This window comes from Protopterus annectens, chromosome 10.part0 (assembly GCF_019279795.1).
Source record: "Protopterus annectens isolate FY-2018-M chromosome 10.part0, PAN1.0, whole genome shotgun sequence".
Classification (NCBI taxonomy): domain Eukaryota; kingdom Metazoa; phylum Chordata; order Ceratodontiformes; family Protopteridae; genus Protopterus; species Protopterus annectens.
The window spans coordinates 974,209,198-974,223,749 of NC_056744.1; the positions used below are offsets into that span (position 1 = coordinate 974,209,198).

Below are 14,552 nucleotides of genomic sequence, written 5' to 3' on the forward strand. Positions count from 1 at the left end.
TAGCATAGGAAACCTCCAGACACTGGATCCAACCTAGTTTGGTTTTGCCAAGGGCAGATCATGCCTGCTTAGATTAATGGACTTCTTTGAGAAGGTCACCAAAGCAAAGGATGAGGAGAAATGGTTCACACTGCCTGTCTTGACCTGACTAAAGCATTTGACTCCATTTCCCACTCCAGCATTGTTAATAAACTGAAGATGTGAGGTATAAACCCTTACGTCAACTAAAAGGATAGATAGCTGGATCACAGACAAGACCCAGGAAGTTAGAGTTTGGACCACTTCTTTTTGGAATGTACTTCTCTAAAATTAAACCAACATCAAGGGCCACCAGCTGACCAAATTTGTAGATGATTGCAAATTAGGAGCAGTTGTAAAATCCCCTACCAATACTAATGTTCTCCAAAAAGGTCTGACTAGACACATAACAGGTGTCAGAGCTATGGACTAAAACTAAATGCCAAGAAATGCATAGTAGTATCCTTTGGGAAGTCAGCTGGTAACTATCATATTGACAATGTACCTCTAACAGTCAACCCAGTACTCAGGAACTTGAGGATACACATAGTAATCTAACCTTTGACCATCATGTGTATATAATAATGAGGAAGTCATTCTATGCTGTGCAACTTATAAACACAGCTGTGGCATGTAGGTCCAAGAAGGTTATTGTTCCACTGTGTTTGTCATTCATCACAGAGTACAATACCCCCCTTGGTATGTACCTAAGCAGGTAGATCCAACAATTGGAATGTCTACAGAGGTTCCTCACTGAAAGAATACAGGATATAAATAACATGTACCTGTATTCCATCTCCTACAGGTTGTTGAGGGGGGAGATCTATGCCTGGCATGAAAGGCATCATCAGATCCCACTCTGATGGACATCCAGCATATACACAAAACAAACAGCACCAGAATTACCCATTGCAAAGACTTTAATATTGCCTGTGATATAAATAGGATCTGCTGGAGAGACAGGTATGTATCCCAGAGACTATTCCTTCTGTGGAATAGGCTCTCCATCCATGTGAATCAGAGTTCCTCCCTAATCTAATTCAAGTGTAACTTGGACAATTGGAAGGGGAACAGGAAATGCATCCCTGTTTTTTCCTCTATGTCGCTAATGGAGACAGGCAGCCTATAAATGCTTCATCTCCCAGGCTCTGGCTTGTAAATGTTTCATCTCCCAAGCTCCTCCTTACACTTACCAGTGGTACCAGAACTTGTCAGAGATTTGGGATGCATTGCTAGACTTAAAAACGTCCCAGTGGTCATTAGCCCAGTGCACACCTATGAATCTATGAAGCTGTTATTTTAGAGGCCAAGAAATGAAGCACTAGATAATCCTACTTGGCAAAGGGGACCAGATTTTCCTTTTAAGGCAGATGGCACAATATATGGCCTAAGAGAGCATCTGTCCAACAAGTTGCCCTTCATCTCAAACCCCTGTTTGAGAAAGGTCTTTCCTTCATCTCAGTCTACGTTCATCTTTCCACTGTCTCAGTTTGCCTACCCCTTAAACCTGTTTTAACAACTGTCTACATTCTGAAGCAGTTTTTAAATAAGCAGTACACCTGAGGGTTCCAGGGAAGCTAGTGCCTCATCTATGGGATCTAAACTTTGCCTTAAACAAACTTAACCATGCTCATTTGAATCAGCATCATCAGTATCAATGAAATTCTTATCTTGCAAGGCTCTTCCTAGTGTCAATTACTTCAGCCAGGGAAATTTCAGAATTTCAAACCTTAATGTACAAAATGTCCTTCACAATCTTCTACAAAGACAGGGTGGCCCTTCAGACCACTCCATCCTTTATGCCGAAAGTGGCTGTAGAGCTAGCACTAAATCCAGCTACTTAGTCCCCAGCATTTTCCTGTGTACTCAGTACAAAGGAAAGGATGTCTTGCACCTCTTGGATGTAAATAGCCCACTAAGATATTTGACAGCACTAAAGGCAAACAGATCAGCACTTTGTTTCCTTTATGACTGGTAAGCAGTGGCGACCAGTGTCCAAACAAGCCCTGACTAAGCAGTTAGTGGTTTATAATTCTTTCTGTCATGATGTACAATAACCTTAAAAAGACATATTAAAGTATATTCAACAAGAATAACAGGTACTCTGCTTCCTTTGTCAAGAATATTTCAGCACACAGTGTTTGTGATGCAGGGAAATGGCCTCCTATTCACATTTTTCCAGACACTGTAAGCTGAAAATCCTTCAAGGAGTATAGTATACTTTGCCATGGCAAATCTGCAAAACACATGCTCCCCTACCTCAGTGTCCAGCTCTCTTACTGCTTTAGTCTTTTTTCTATATGGTATGTTTGGTACTGCAGTAAGGTTCCTTATTACAAAGACTGAACAGTTATGTAAGCATTCTTACAATATCCATAGATGTTCAAGTTGTAGGATAATGCTGTAATACAGACTCCCTCACTTCACTCCCTTTCCATCTCTTGTAGCCTCAGTTTTGTTCACAGGAGGCTATCATAGCCTTTCAGGGAGGCAGCCTCTCCTTCCCAGTTCCTTCTCCTGTCCTTGTGTAGAATGGGATTTCAATCTGATTTTTATATTATTAAGCACACTTTTTGGTGACTGCTGACCACCTCATTCAGCCAGAAAAGAACTGAGATATGCAGTAACTCTCACTTTATGCTTTAAAGGCTAATTATATTCACAGATTAGAGCAGCCTCCCAAGCATGTGCCATGTCAAAAAGCTCTAGAAGTTAGGCCATATGGTTAGATGTCCACCTGGTGCATAATTCCTACACTTTACGTATAATAGTGGCCATACTATTTGAGTATAAATGGCTATGATGAGTGTGCTTACACAACTATACTCTTGTTAACCAGTGTTCAAGGTAAGAGATAGGTTTGGTGATATATCTGGAAGAATGTTCTTGGGGGCATGTTATGTAGAAAAAAGTAGCAGAGCTTTAAAACTCAAATTGTAGAACACCTACCTGTTGGACATTGTAAATAAGAAAATCAGTAATTCTTCATATAAACATTTACAACAGGGAGGTATATGGTATAGATGTATCTTTAAAGCTGCAAATATATTTAAAAATTATATGGGGAGGTGAAATTGAGAATAGATTTTCACCCGTAGAAGAGTAACATTGCCAGTGTTAAATGAAGCCTGCAGTCTCCACTAGAGAAATCATACCACTTTGTGGGCTTACCAAGTGCCTAAACAATTCACATCTCTCTCAGGGACAGGATGGCAGCCATGTCCCTTTCCTCCTCTACCTCCTTGCAAAGCTCCTCTAGTGCTAGGGCTGCTAATTGAACACTGGTCAACTAGTAGCAGTCAGGGCAAGTTCAGTGTCCATTCTGTTCTTAATCAGGATTCTGGGTGGCCATGTCTTTGATTCCCCTGCTTGGGTTGGTGAGACGTTGGCCATTTGGAAAAATTCCTTAATAGGCTAAAAGGATTACAATGGAAGGAGATCTATTTCAAGAATAACCTGGACAAAGGACTTCCACCTAGAGGAGTTGGGCTTATAAAATTCACCATCTGGGGACTGGCATCTGGCAACTAAGACAACAATGAAACAAAACACTCGACCAGGAAAACCTGAAATTAGGTCCATAAATTGGGAATCCTCAATATACAATAACATCTTCCAGGTTGTACTGTGTGGTTATACACTCCAAAAGGTGTGGTGGACTATTCTGTTTCAGTGGACAACTCCCTTATAGGGATGAACCATGCAACAAGAGTACTAAAGAACCACTCGTTGAAGGCAGCTTGTAATATCCTACCTGCAATCCAGGAACATGGATTTCAGGACAAACAAAACAAGATTTTGATGGAGATACAAGCAAATCTGACCCACAGCTGACTGTAGATGGCTTATCTAATCATTCTCTCCAGAGGAATAATGCAACTGGAGCATTTTTTAGAAAAAATGTTTTATTTAGTCGTCACAGATGGATGAGTATTCTTGCAGTCAAATTTTAATGGTTTTATAGTAAGCTGTACCCTGGTTATAAGGGCTTTGTGAGGGAGGGGTCAGACTAGCCAGGTGTTTTAATTGGTGAAGTAAAATACATGTAATTTCAATATGTCAAAATATGGGGGGTGTTTTAATTAGTGCAGGTAAAACACACCTCATCTGAATATGACCAAATGTCCAAAAATTGGGTGGGGTTTCCATACTGGCTAATCCTCCCCTATCCTCTTACAATACTTTGGCTATATAACAAGATCAGTTAACCATATTCAAGATAAGTCCAACAGCGACTCAGCCTGTTCAGGCAAGATGATTCCTTTCTCCTTGTTTAAACAGAGCCATGCTTAACTACTTTAACCGAATAAACTGTCTTACTTGAGATACCAAGGATTCGCTAACATATGTTTTAAAAACGCTTTTATCATATGGCTTCTTCAGAGCCATCTGAGAAATCAGTATAGCAGTGTAAGTGACTGGGTGCCCACCTTGTTTATCAGAGTTTTTTTGTAGATTTCCTGACCAATTCTTCTTGTTTTCAATAAAAAAGACTGCAATTTAGCTTTCTTAGTATTAAAACGCTTTTGATAGGAATGCAAATATTGAGTCCAAGTGGTTTGTAGGCATTTTGTTTGATGATCCAGTGCAGCTCCATCTTCCCTAAGATGGTGTTCATGTTGTCTTCTAGGGACCTCATTTCTAGTTTATCTAGCACATGAAGGGTTTTCTGGGTGCTGCTTCTTCAGTGGATTTTTGAGCACTTTAAGTCTTATGTCTGATAAATGGTAGTCCATTCTGGCCTTTAGTTTGTTAATAGTTTTGCCCATATATAAGCTTCTACAAGAGCAGCACTGGGCCTTGTACATGACAAATTAAGTGTTACAATCACACCTCTTATGACTCCATTAAGTCTTGCTGAAGTTGGGGCAACAGAAACGGTCAGAGTTACTCAGATATTCGCAAAATGTACAGTCAGGTGGTCCACATTTGAAGGCCCCACTATTTTCATCCATGGTTTTGCTGTGGTCATATGTACATTTTAGGAAGCTAATAGATTAATTACAAGTAGGTTTCCTAAAGAAATTGTTAGAGTATCCTTCCCCAGATCTTTAGTTATGGTGAGGTCCAGAAAGTTAACTGATGTTTTGCTGTGGTCACATGTACATTTTGGGAAGCTAATAGATTGATTAATGAAGTCAAAAAAATCTTTCAAGGTAGATTCTTCACTTTCCCATATGATAAAAATATCATCTGTAAAGTGTAGATAAGATTTGATGTAATTCATGTATCTACTTTGGAAAACTATCTCCTCCTTTCATTTCCCAGGGGCTACATTAGCCAAGATGGGTGCCATGTCTGCACCTGTAGTTTGTCTGTAGAGCACTGCATGGAAAACTGAAATAGTTGTTATTCAGGAGGATGTCCAAAAGCTTACCCACTGTCTCTGTCTCTCCAGGGAGGACTACCCTATTTTTCAGATATACAGGTGTATCTGTATGCAGTATTGATGTGGAAGCACCCTATGGTTACCAAGATAGTGTTATCACTGATGGGCATACATTTAATCAGTTTGAGGCAATACAAAGTATCTAATAAAAGGATTTATTTCTTAATGCGAGTGGTTTGATCTGACCTTCAAGGAATATTGAGATGGATTCTGTTATCGACCCACCACTTGCCACAATAGGTCTGTATAGGGGGTCAGCCATATTCTTATGTGGCTTTGGGATTTCAATGGTAAAAAATTTAAACAACTTTGCATTTAATAGCTCATCCTCATTCATCCCTCTAAGTTCTTTACTGATGCTACTGTAAACCATTTGCACTGTGCTTAGGTCCTTTTTGTCGTAATACTTTTCATTGCTGAGCATGCATTTGGTCTTTGGTTTCTTATAGGCCAAAATTAGCTTTTTTATTATAGAGTTTATTAATTCTGACATTCGCTTATTTTTATGTTCCCCAATGTATTTGGCTTTGACTGGGGCTGCCTGGCTTATGCTATTTGTTAGACAGGAGTAACATTAATTGCTGTAAGTGACAATTGAGGCTACATGGGGAGTGGGAATCTTGCAGTTGAATTTTGAGTGGTCATCATATAGTTATAATAGGCTTGCCTTTTTAAAGTCCTTGAATTCAGAGGTGTTCATCATAGTGGATTTAGATGCCCTAAAGAAAAGATTACTGATTTGTGATCGGATATGACTAAACATGACGATACTTTAGGAGCAGTGTAGTTATTGAGGATGAGGGCAAGAAGATTTTCAGCCCCAGTGGGTTGGTTAACTATTTGTACAAGGGATCTAGCATTTATTAAGTCTAATTATTTATTTATTGGCATTTGTTTATCAGGAAATTCCGACAGGACAAGTGCACCTTTTCAGCGGAGCTCAGCAAGAAAAGCACCTGAACACATTTACAAGGAGTTCCAAAAGTTACAAAAATACATTTTACAAGAAATTATAAAAAGCAGACAACATAATCAAATTAATAAAAAATACAGTTACAGGAATGGGGAAAATATTAGGATGATAGTAACAGTGACAAAAGTATAAAAAATAATATAATGGAACAATTCTTACAAAGTTGTATTATGGGTAGAATATATGGAGAAAAGGCAGAGAGTGAAATGAAAGAAATATAAGATATCTGGAAGGAATCATTAGGTTGAAGGAGAATTGTGGTGAGAGTATATACTGTAGTTAGCCATGATTTTAGGAGTCATTGATGAGGCTAGTAATGTGATAAGGAGTGTGATTCTAGGAATCTTTGAATATACACAGCCTTTGTGGTATAGGTTATACAGTTAACTAATGCATACTTAAAAGTCATCTACCAAAAAGTAGTTTTATTTATAGTTAATTTGATAAGCACATTTAGAAATCTGCCATGGTCCTCCTGGGATATGAAAGGTGAGTTATAGCAGGCTACGACTTGATCATTTGTCTTGTTTGGGGCAATTTGAAATTCAGTGCATTCTGTTTATAAGTTGCTTGGAATCTGCTTAGAAGTAATTAGGTCTCTAACAAATATTGATAATCCACCACAGATTTCAAGAGGCTTGAATGGTTGATAGGCCTGGAAGCCTGGTAAAGAGGGAGTGCTCTCTTTACACTGAAACCATATGGAAGTGTTCAAACTGCAGGAGAGCCTTGAGATCTGGCAATTTATTTTTGAGACAAAGAAAGGAACCACAAGATCACTCAAGATTTTGGTTGTTTTGTCCTTTTAATCAAATGAAAACATTCTGAAGAAGTATGTGATTAAAAGGAATAAAGCACTAAAGTCTTGTGATTCCTATCATTTGGAATTTTTTATTCAGCTTATTTTATGTTTTACACTCCCAAACAGGAAAAGTGCTTTCTTTGAATTTATTCTTAACACTTCTGGCACTGAGCAGAGCACAGTAGCCACAATGTGGTCCAGATTGTGGTCCAGAGTGGAATTTACTGCAAACACTACTGTTATGTTGGAATGTCAAGAATGTGGGCTTTGTCTAAAATTGTACTACAGGGGTAGAAAGTGCTTTGGTCAGTCTGTGAATTCTGTGGAATGAAAGGTGGAGGCTATCTTTGGTAGATGAAGTCAGAATGCTGATCATCTTGCCACAAGCTGACGCATACTGAATCCCCCAGGAAAGACTCTACTACTGAGACGATTGTTAAAGCCAATTGTCTTATGTTTGTACCTAGACATCATTCTGGGTGAGGGTAGGATTCTGCATTTCACACATGCATAGCAGGCTTCAATATGTTTTGATGCATGCCCTTCTAGGTAGATGCTTTGTCATCCACACCTAATGTGACACCATCAGGTGACAGACATGTTTGACCTGTGGTGGAGGGTCATAGCCTTAATAGTCCTCATGACCTCACAGATCATGACATGGGAAAGGTAGCTGTCTTTTGTCCAAACTAGTGAGTGTACAGTTAGTGTGCCTGGCAATGGATTCTCCAGTTACTAGGAAAATTCGACCTGGACTGCAGACTTAGTGGCAGTGGAAAGTTTGCAGTACGCAGCCTGGTAACTCATTATATCAGTATAGAGAAGTTGAATTTGTGGATTGCTGCTGGTGCTTTTTTGTTTGATTCTTGGAGGCCTGGAGAGACTTTATTTACAAACTTAGAATACATTGGTTTTGTGTGGTATTGCAGATGTATGAGTGAGCTCATATGCTGCTTACTGGCCATCTGTGTAAGTGAGATGATGACCACTGGCTTATACAGATAATTAGCAGTGTCACAAATCAAGTCATGCTGATCCAGCAGTAGCCATTTGTCTATGAGCATTAAGTAGATCCTAAATAATATGAAAATACCAAGTGCAACGAGGCTGAAAACAGAAGAGATAGAGGTGGGCTGGGTTCCCCTGTTTGCCTGGTTGGTGTAATTACTGAGGGCAGGAGTGATATATTAAACCAATTTATAAAAGATATGTCGGGTAGATAAACAATGTTGTAGACACACTAATACTGATGCAGCTTCCACCTGGACCTACAAGAGAAGACATTAAGTAATACAATCTGATAGTAGTATACAGTACCTAAATTCTGTGTAATAATAATCTAGGCATTGAAGAAGTAAAATAAGTTACATGCAGTAAGATATGAGAGTAGTACAAAACTGTACTTTGGTACAGAATACTCTTACAGTAGTAAGAAAGCAACAGAAGAATTTTGCACAATGACAAAAGAACAAAGGGTGAACAGGTAGTAAAAATTACACACAGTATACTTTAGAAAAAGTGTCTCAAATTCCACCAGTAGGTTGGGCACTACATAATGACTACATCAAAGGTGCCACTAAATACACACTTAAAAATAATTAGATTAGTAGGCCTGGGTGCCATGCAAGGATCGTTTGTTTTTAGGATTTATCAGACTTGATTACCACATGTTTGGATGCAGCCAAATATAGTTACTGCCAATAACTAACCAAAGTACAAAGGGAAATGTAAGTATCAGTAGCTGTTGCTGATGGCTATGGATTGGCTTGGGAGCAGCAAGGAACTACTATAACAGCAACAATTTGAGCAACTAACCTGCAGGTGAAAAAGTAATTTATAATCAAACAGCAGCAACATGCCTGGCAGTGTAGCTGACCTAGGAGTAACAAGGAGTTCCTGTAAGCAAACAGCAGCAGCAACATGCCTGGCAGGGTAGCTGATTTAGGAGTAACAAGGAGTTCCTGTAAACAAACAAACAGCATCAGCTCACAACTCAGAGCAGCTTAGAGCCAAGTTGTACTACAATTGGCAGCCTTTAGCAACCATTCAGACTAGGCAAGGCACCTACATGAATGTAGGGGATGCTAGATAATGGGTATAAACACTTTAAAACAAACAAGCTGCATCTATACAATGCAATATGCCCGACTACTTCGAATAGTTTAGCAAAGTCACGTGGTTTGAACTGGTTAATCCAGTAGCAGTGTGTACTAAGGAAATGCAGCACAGAGCAGCCCAGTGAATCAGAGCAAGAGGAGCTGCTTTAAAGGCATACTTAATAGTCACAGTCTATCAGAAACAAATGTAAATAAATCCTAGAGCAAGCAGAATTCACAGAATATCAGCAATTTCTCCTACTCTGACTATATAAAAAGTGAAAAAAATGTCCCAAACAAACAAATTTTGGCACAGTAAATGTAACAGATTAGCAGTGACTGCATATTATAAGTACATGTATGGAAATGGGTTAAATAAAAAACACACACACACTTCCCCTGATGTCTTTGCAACTAGCAGCAAGGTCAAATCCAGTTAGAACTGGTTAATCCAGTAGCAGTGTATAGCAAGGAAATGCAACATAAGGAAGGCCATGTAAACGGAGTAGTTGATCTTGCTGTACAGCATAATTTATAAGCTAAAGTCAATCACAAAAAAATCATCTGTAAAATAAACCTCCAAAAAGCAGATTGCCCAAACACCAGCAAATGTTCTATGTTCGCTATAAAAAAAATCCAGTTAAACAAAGCTCCGTCACAATAAACAGCATTAACATTTTAGCAGTAAATTTACTTTAGAACAAACAGATGGAATTAAGTTACACAAAAATGCACTTCTCTGATGTTTTTGGGACTGGAAGCAAGGTCAAGTCTGGTGAGAACTGCACAATCCAGTAGCAGTGTCTAGCAAGAAAATACCAAAAGACTGTGCATTTATGTTTCTGTGTTATAAACATATAGATATGTCAGTCTATATATACTGAACTAGTCAGTTTAAGCATTAATCGGATTTCACTATGGAAGCGATGTAAATTAAAAGTTATATAAAAAGCATTAATTGAATTTTGTCAGTGACTTCTTAACAAAGCTTGTGACAAATCTGGTTAGAATGGCTGCTTTTTAGTATTTAGCAGTTAATTATATTTAATGGAGCTGATGCACCAGTTGCAGTTTGTTTCCTGAGGATGTCTACCTCCTGCTGTTGATCTGGTCACTGGCCTTTTGGCTTCTCTTTTTTTTCCAAGTCATTTTATCCCTCATTACTGCAGACCACCATGGTCTTTCTATCTACTCACTTATTTGTTCTATGCCCCAGACTTGCTCCCCGCATCACCCTGTGGTGGGACTTCTGCCTTACAGTGCCTATACCTTAATCAGCTGTTTGCAGGAGTGAGAAAAGTTGAGAGGTAGATTGTCCAGAATTCAGGTAGATGTGATTGTGGGATGCTTTTTCTTTTGATTTGTGTGCCGGTCTTCATGCCAGCCTGCCACCCACAAACTCCCAAAGTACTGCTTCAGTGGTGTGCACATATTTCTGTGCACTTGCCAAGATGTGGCTATTGTACTTGATGAGCACAGACATCTTGGCATGGTGGGTTGTATGCTAGAATATCTGCCTGTACTAACTGCCATTCACATAGTGAGTTGGGATGCCTCATTTCTTCCAGGTTAGGTGAGTCAACATTAGTCTATCACTCCCACCATCTCTCACAGGCTTTTCCAGTGTCTGAATCTCTGATTGATAAAGGACCATCTAGATCACATTTAGGGCTTCATCCCTGTGTGCTGAAGAGCACAGATGCTGCTGTGTACAATTTAGTGGGTGAAGATATTTGAACATGACATGATGCATACTAGAATACTTGTCTCTATGAGTTGCCAGTCATGACATGGGTCAGGGTACCTCCCTCCTATAAGATATGATACACAGCACTGGCCTGTCACTCCCAGTTACATCACTGGCTTCTTCACCTCTTAGGTCATTAATCCATGCTGTGTCATCTGGGTCACAATCAGAGTTTCACCCCTCTGTGCCACAGAGCATGCATCATACACGTTTTACTATTAACTATGTCACAGGTGACTCCAATCCAAATTGTGAGCCCTTCTGATGCAAGGACAACAGCAAATTTCAAAGTAAATCCATATGGTGAAACAACTGACTGAGCAAAAGCTGTAATAAAAAGAAAAAACTCATGGAGATCTGTAAACACTTTATCATTATAAAAGGATTTTATAGTTGGCAAATAAGTCTCTGAGGGTTAGCGTTATGAAATACAAAGCCATCTTTGGACTCTGTGTTGTAACCATTCAAAAGACAAAGTGTTTTCCAGCTGTATTAGGCAACTTAGATACAACCTTCAATTCCATACTGAACTTATTCATAATGGTACTCACTTCTCTGACCATATATTGCCAATATTCTTCCAGATTTGCTTCATTCACCCTTCTGTATGTCTTCCAGAAATGAGGGCAATGTGGAAGAAGGATACTCAGACAGTTCCAACATGTGCAATGGGTCTCATAAAAAATAATTTACAGTCTTATTTTGATATGCTTCTGATACATATATCACTGTATGAGTTGCAGAAGGAGTCAATTCTTGACACATTTTTGGCTAACATCAAAAAGTGAAACACTACTATTGTGCCAACCCCAAAAGTTCACAAACTTTAATTATACTTTGACTAAGGAATGGTGTCCATTCCTGTCATGGTATTAGAAACCCAAATGACTTGAAGAAATTAAAACAAGGGAATTGCAGTATGTAGTGTGAAAAAAGAGGCAGTGTGAGGTACGGTGTCTTTAATTTTTTGTTTGTTTACCTTCTGTTTCATTCTTTCCAGCTTAACCCAGTGCCCTCAACCATCTTTAGGTTTACCAGACTTGCGTACAACCCCCTGACTATCTACATTCTAAGGCTTGGACTGACATGGAACCTATGGGCATCCTAGGGGGGGGGGAGTTGTGTTGCTGACTGTTTTCGGGACTTTTTTTATTTATGACCTACCCCTTAATTCCCCCATCCTGCATTCATCTGTTACATCCAGGGGTACTCACCTTTATGGATCATGCTTACCAGCAGGAAATACTTAGACAAATGTCCATCCCTCATATTTTAATAATTACTATACATCTGCATACTTACAATGCACATATTGTTGATGCACAAGTGTGTGAAGGAATCTGTGCATATTCTTTACACTGAAAAATTATGATGTGCAAAGCTGATAGTACAGTATCTGCACATTGTGCATTTATGAGAAGGATGAAATGACTGAGAAGCAAGAATGTCCCTGGCATTATGCCATCTTATTACCAAATAATGTTACTGTGAATCACAATGTCACTATTAAATATTTCTATTTGTAATCAACACAATACTGCTGCAGGAGTGAATCTATTATTTATCCATTGGGATGGGGTGAGAGAATATGGCAGGCCAGTCAAGTACTCCTAGGGTAAGAATTTAAAGTTCTCAAACACTGAATATAATCCAAATGTCCTGTGTGTGTGTGTGTGTGTGTGTGTGTGTGTGTGTGTGTGTGTGTGTGTGTGTGTCTGTATGATAGCATATGTTTATGCTGCAAAAAATTACCTGTCTTCTGTACATACTTGATGCATATCACTAGAAGGGAGATTGTATGTACTGTGTAATGTGACTATACTTCTTTCTTGCCTTGGTATCATTTCAGGTGTCTATGTTCAACGATTGGTTGACCAGAACATAGAGAAACTGTACATGGGGCTGCTGATGGTGGGAGATGAGATTCTGGAGATCAATGGAACAAAAGTTGCAGGTCTGACCTTACAGGCCTTGAATGAGCTTATGATGCAAAAAGACACATTGTCACTTCGAGTACTTCGAAACATCAGAATTAAACGATGACAGCCTTTGAAAAAATACAGTCTCGCGGACTTAAACTTTGTCTCTCAAATAGGGGAAAAGGGCGCCCAAAGATCATATGACAAAGATATCAAGACCCCTGCTGGAAATCATCCTTAAAGTCATGACTGGGGTGCACTTTTTCTGCCTCATGGCATAGCAAAAGCTGAACACTTGATTCTTTGTTTACAGGAAGTTAAGGGGACAGTGCAAAACAATCATGGATAAACAAAATTGCGGTGATCTGTATAATTCCAGGAAGTAATTATTCATTTCATAGTCCACTAGTTGTCTTATTACAAATGGCAGTTGCAAAACGAGTAATAACTGCTGATATATCACTGGTATTTCTGATATAATTGCTGAAGCATTTGTTAAACCACTGGTTCATTTAGTAGTATTTGTAAAGTGTTTTCTCACAGGCAGAGACTCTACTTCATGTTGCAGTGTTTTAAATGCATTATAGGTTAATGTCAAGCAAAGTGCACTTTCCTGTTTGGAAGATGAAATCGTTTTTACAAAGATAATTCAGTTTATGTTGAATAACAGTAAGTGATTTTGTTATGAGAGCACAGCCAGACTCTGTTCCCTTTTCAGTCCTCACCATTCACAAAAGCAGGATATCAGGGTCTCTAGCACCTTAAAGAGTTGTTTTTATATATTTATCATGTTTTACAGTAGAGGCCAACCTCAGATGACATCACATGGAAAGAGGGACTATTTTTTTAGGTTTGTTTACTGTCTTGTTCTAAAGAAATCAGCAACATTGGGCATACTATGGGAGGCACAGTTAAATAAGACTGTGCCAGTGGTAGTGGGAATGGTGGTGGGTGGGGAGCGGGGAAGGGGATAAGCGTGTATCTGTGTCAGTATTATGTGACAACATCCTGGATTGCTGGGATGGCCCTAACATGTATGTCAGCGTCTAAGGACATGTAATGTATTACAAATGGTACAATGCCACTGAGTGTTTATGGATTTGTACAGGAAACTACTCCTGAGGGGGTCTGTTTTGTTTTTCATCTGTTACATTTTTGGTCCTTGTGAACTACAAAATGTGCCATTGTTAAAGAAGTCTGCATCTGTATTACATATTCGTGTATTAAACAGAAGCATTCTAAGAAACTATATTGTATGTCATTACTTTTGGCTATGTTTACTGTTCATACACTCTTTGTACCCACTAAGTACATGTACCTCACTAAGTCACTGTTATGGCTAGAGACCTTTGACTTGCAATGCCTTTTCCCAGAGATGGAGTTATTTGTGAAAGGGGAATTGAGGAAAAACTGACTGTATAATTGACTCTGTAATTTCCCCTGAGTATTTAATATTAGCTTGGCATTCAGCACCAAATATGAACCAGACTGCAACAATGCTAACAAATGAAACATTCATTCTTTACAGTGTCCCAAGTCTGACATCACATAACATGCCATATTTATTGGTAGTGGAGTTAAGGTCCACAGGCAGATGTGCACATCTAG

At 39.0% G+C, this 14,552-nt stretch overlaps 1 protein-coding gene across 2 annotated transcripts in view; it reads left to right on the forward strand.

The window, feature by feature from the left end:
* KIAA1614 (KIAA1614 ortholog) overlaps positions 1 to 14,190 on the forward strand; it is an 873,679-nt gene extending 859,489 nt beyond the window's left edge. For both annotated transcript variants that reach the window (XM_044085741.1, XM_044085742.1), the window contains exon 10: positions 12,875 to 14,190. In XM_044085741.1, coding sequence (XP_043941676.1) covers positions 12,875 to 13,068 — 194 coding nt within the window. In that variant the 3' untranslated portion in view covers positions 13,069 to 14,190. The remainder of the gene's footprint in view (positions 1 to 12,874) is intronic.
* The last annotated feature ends 362 nt before the right edge of the window (positions 14,191 to 14,552 follow it).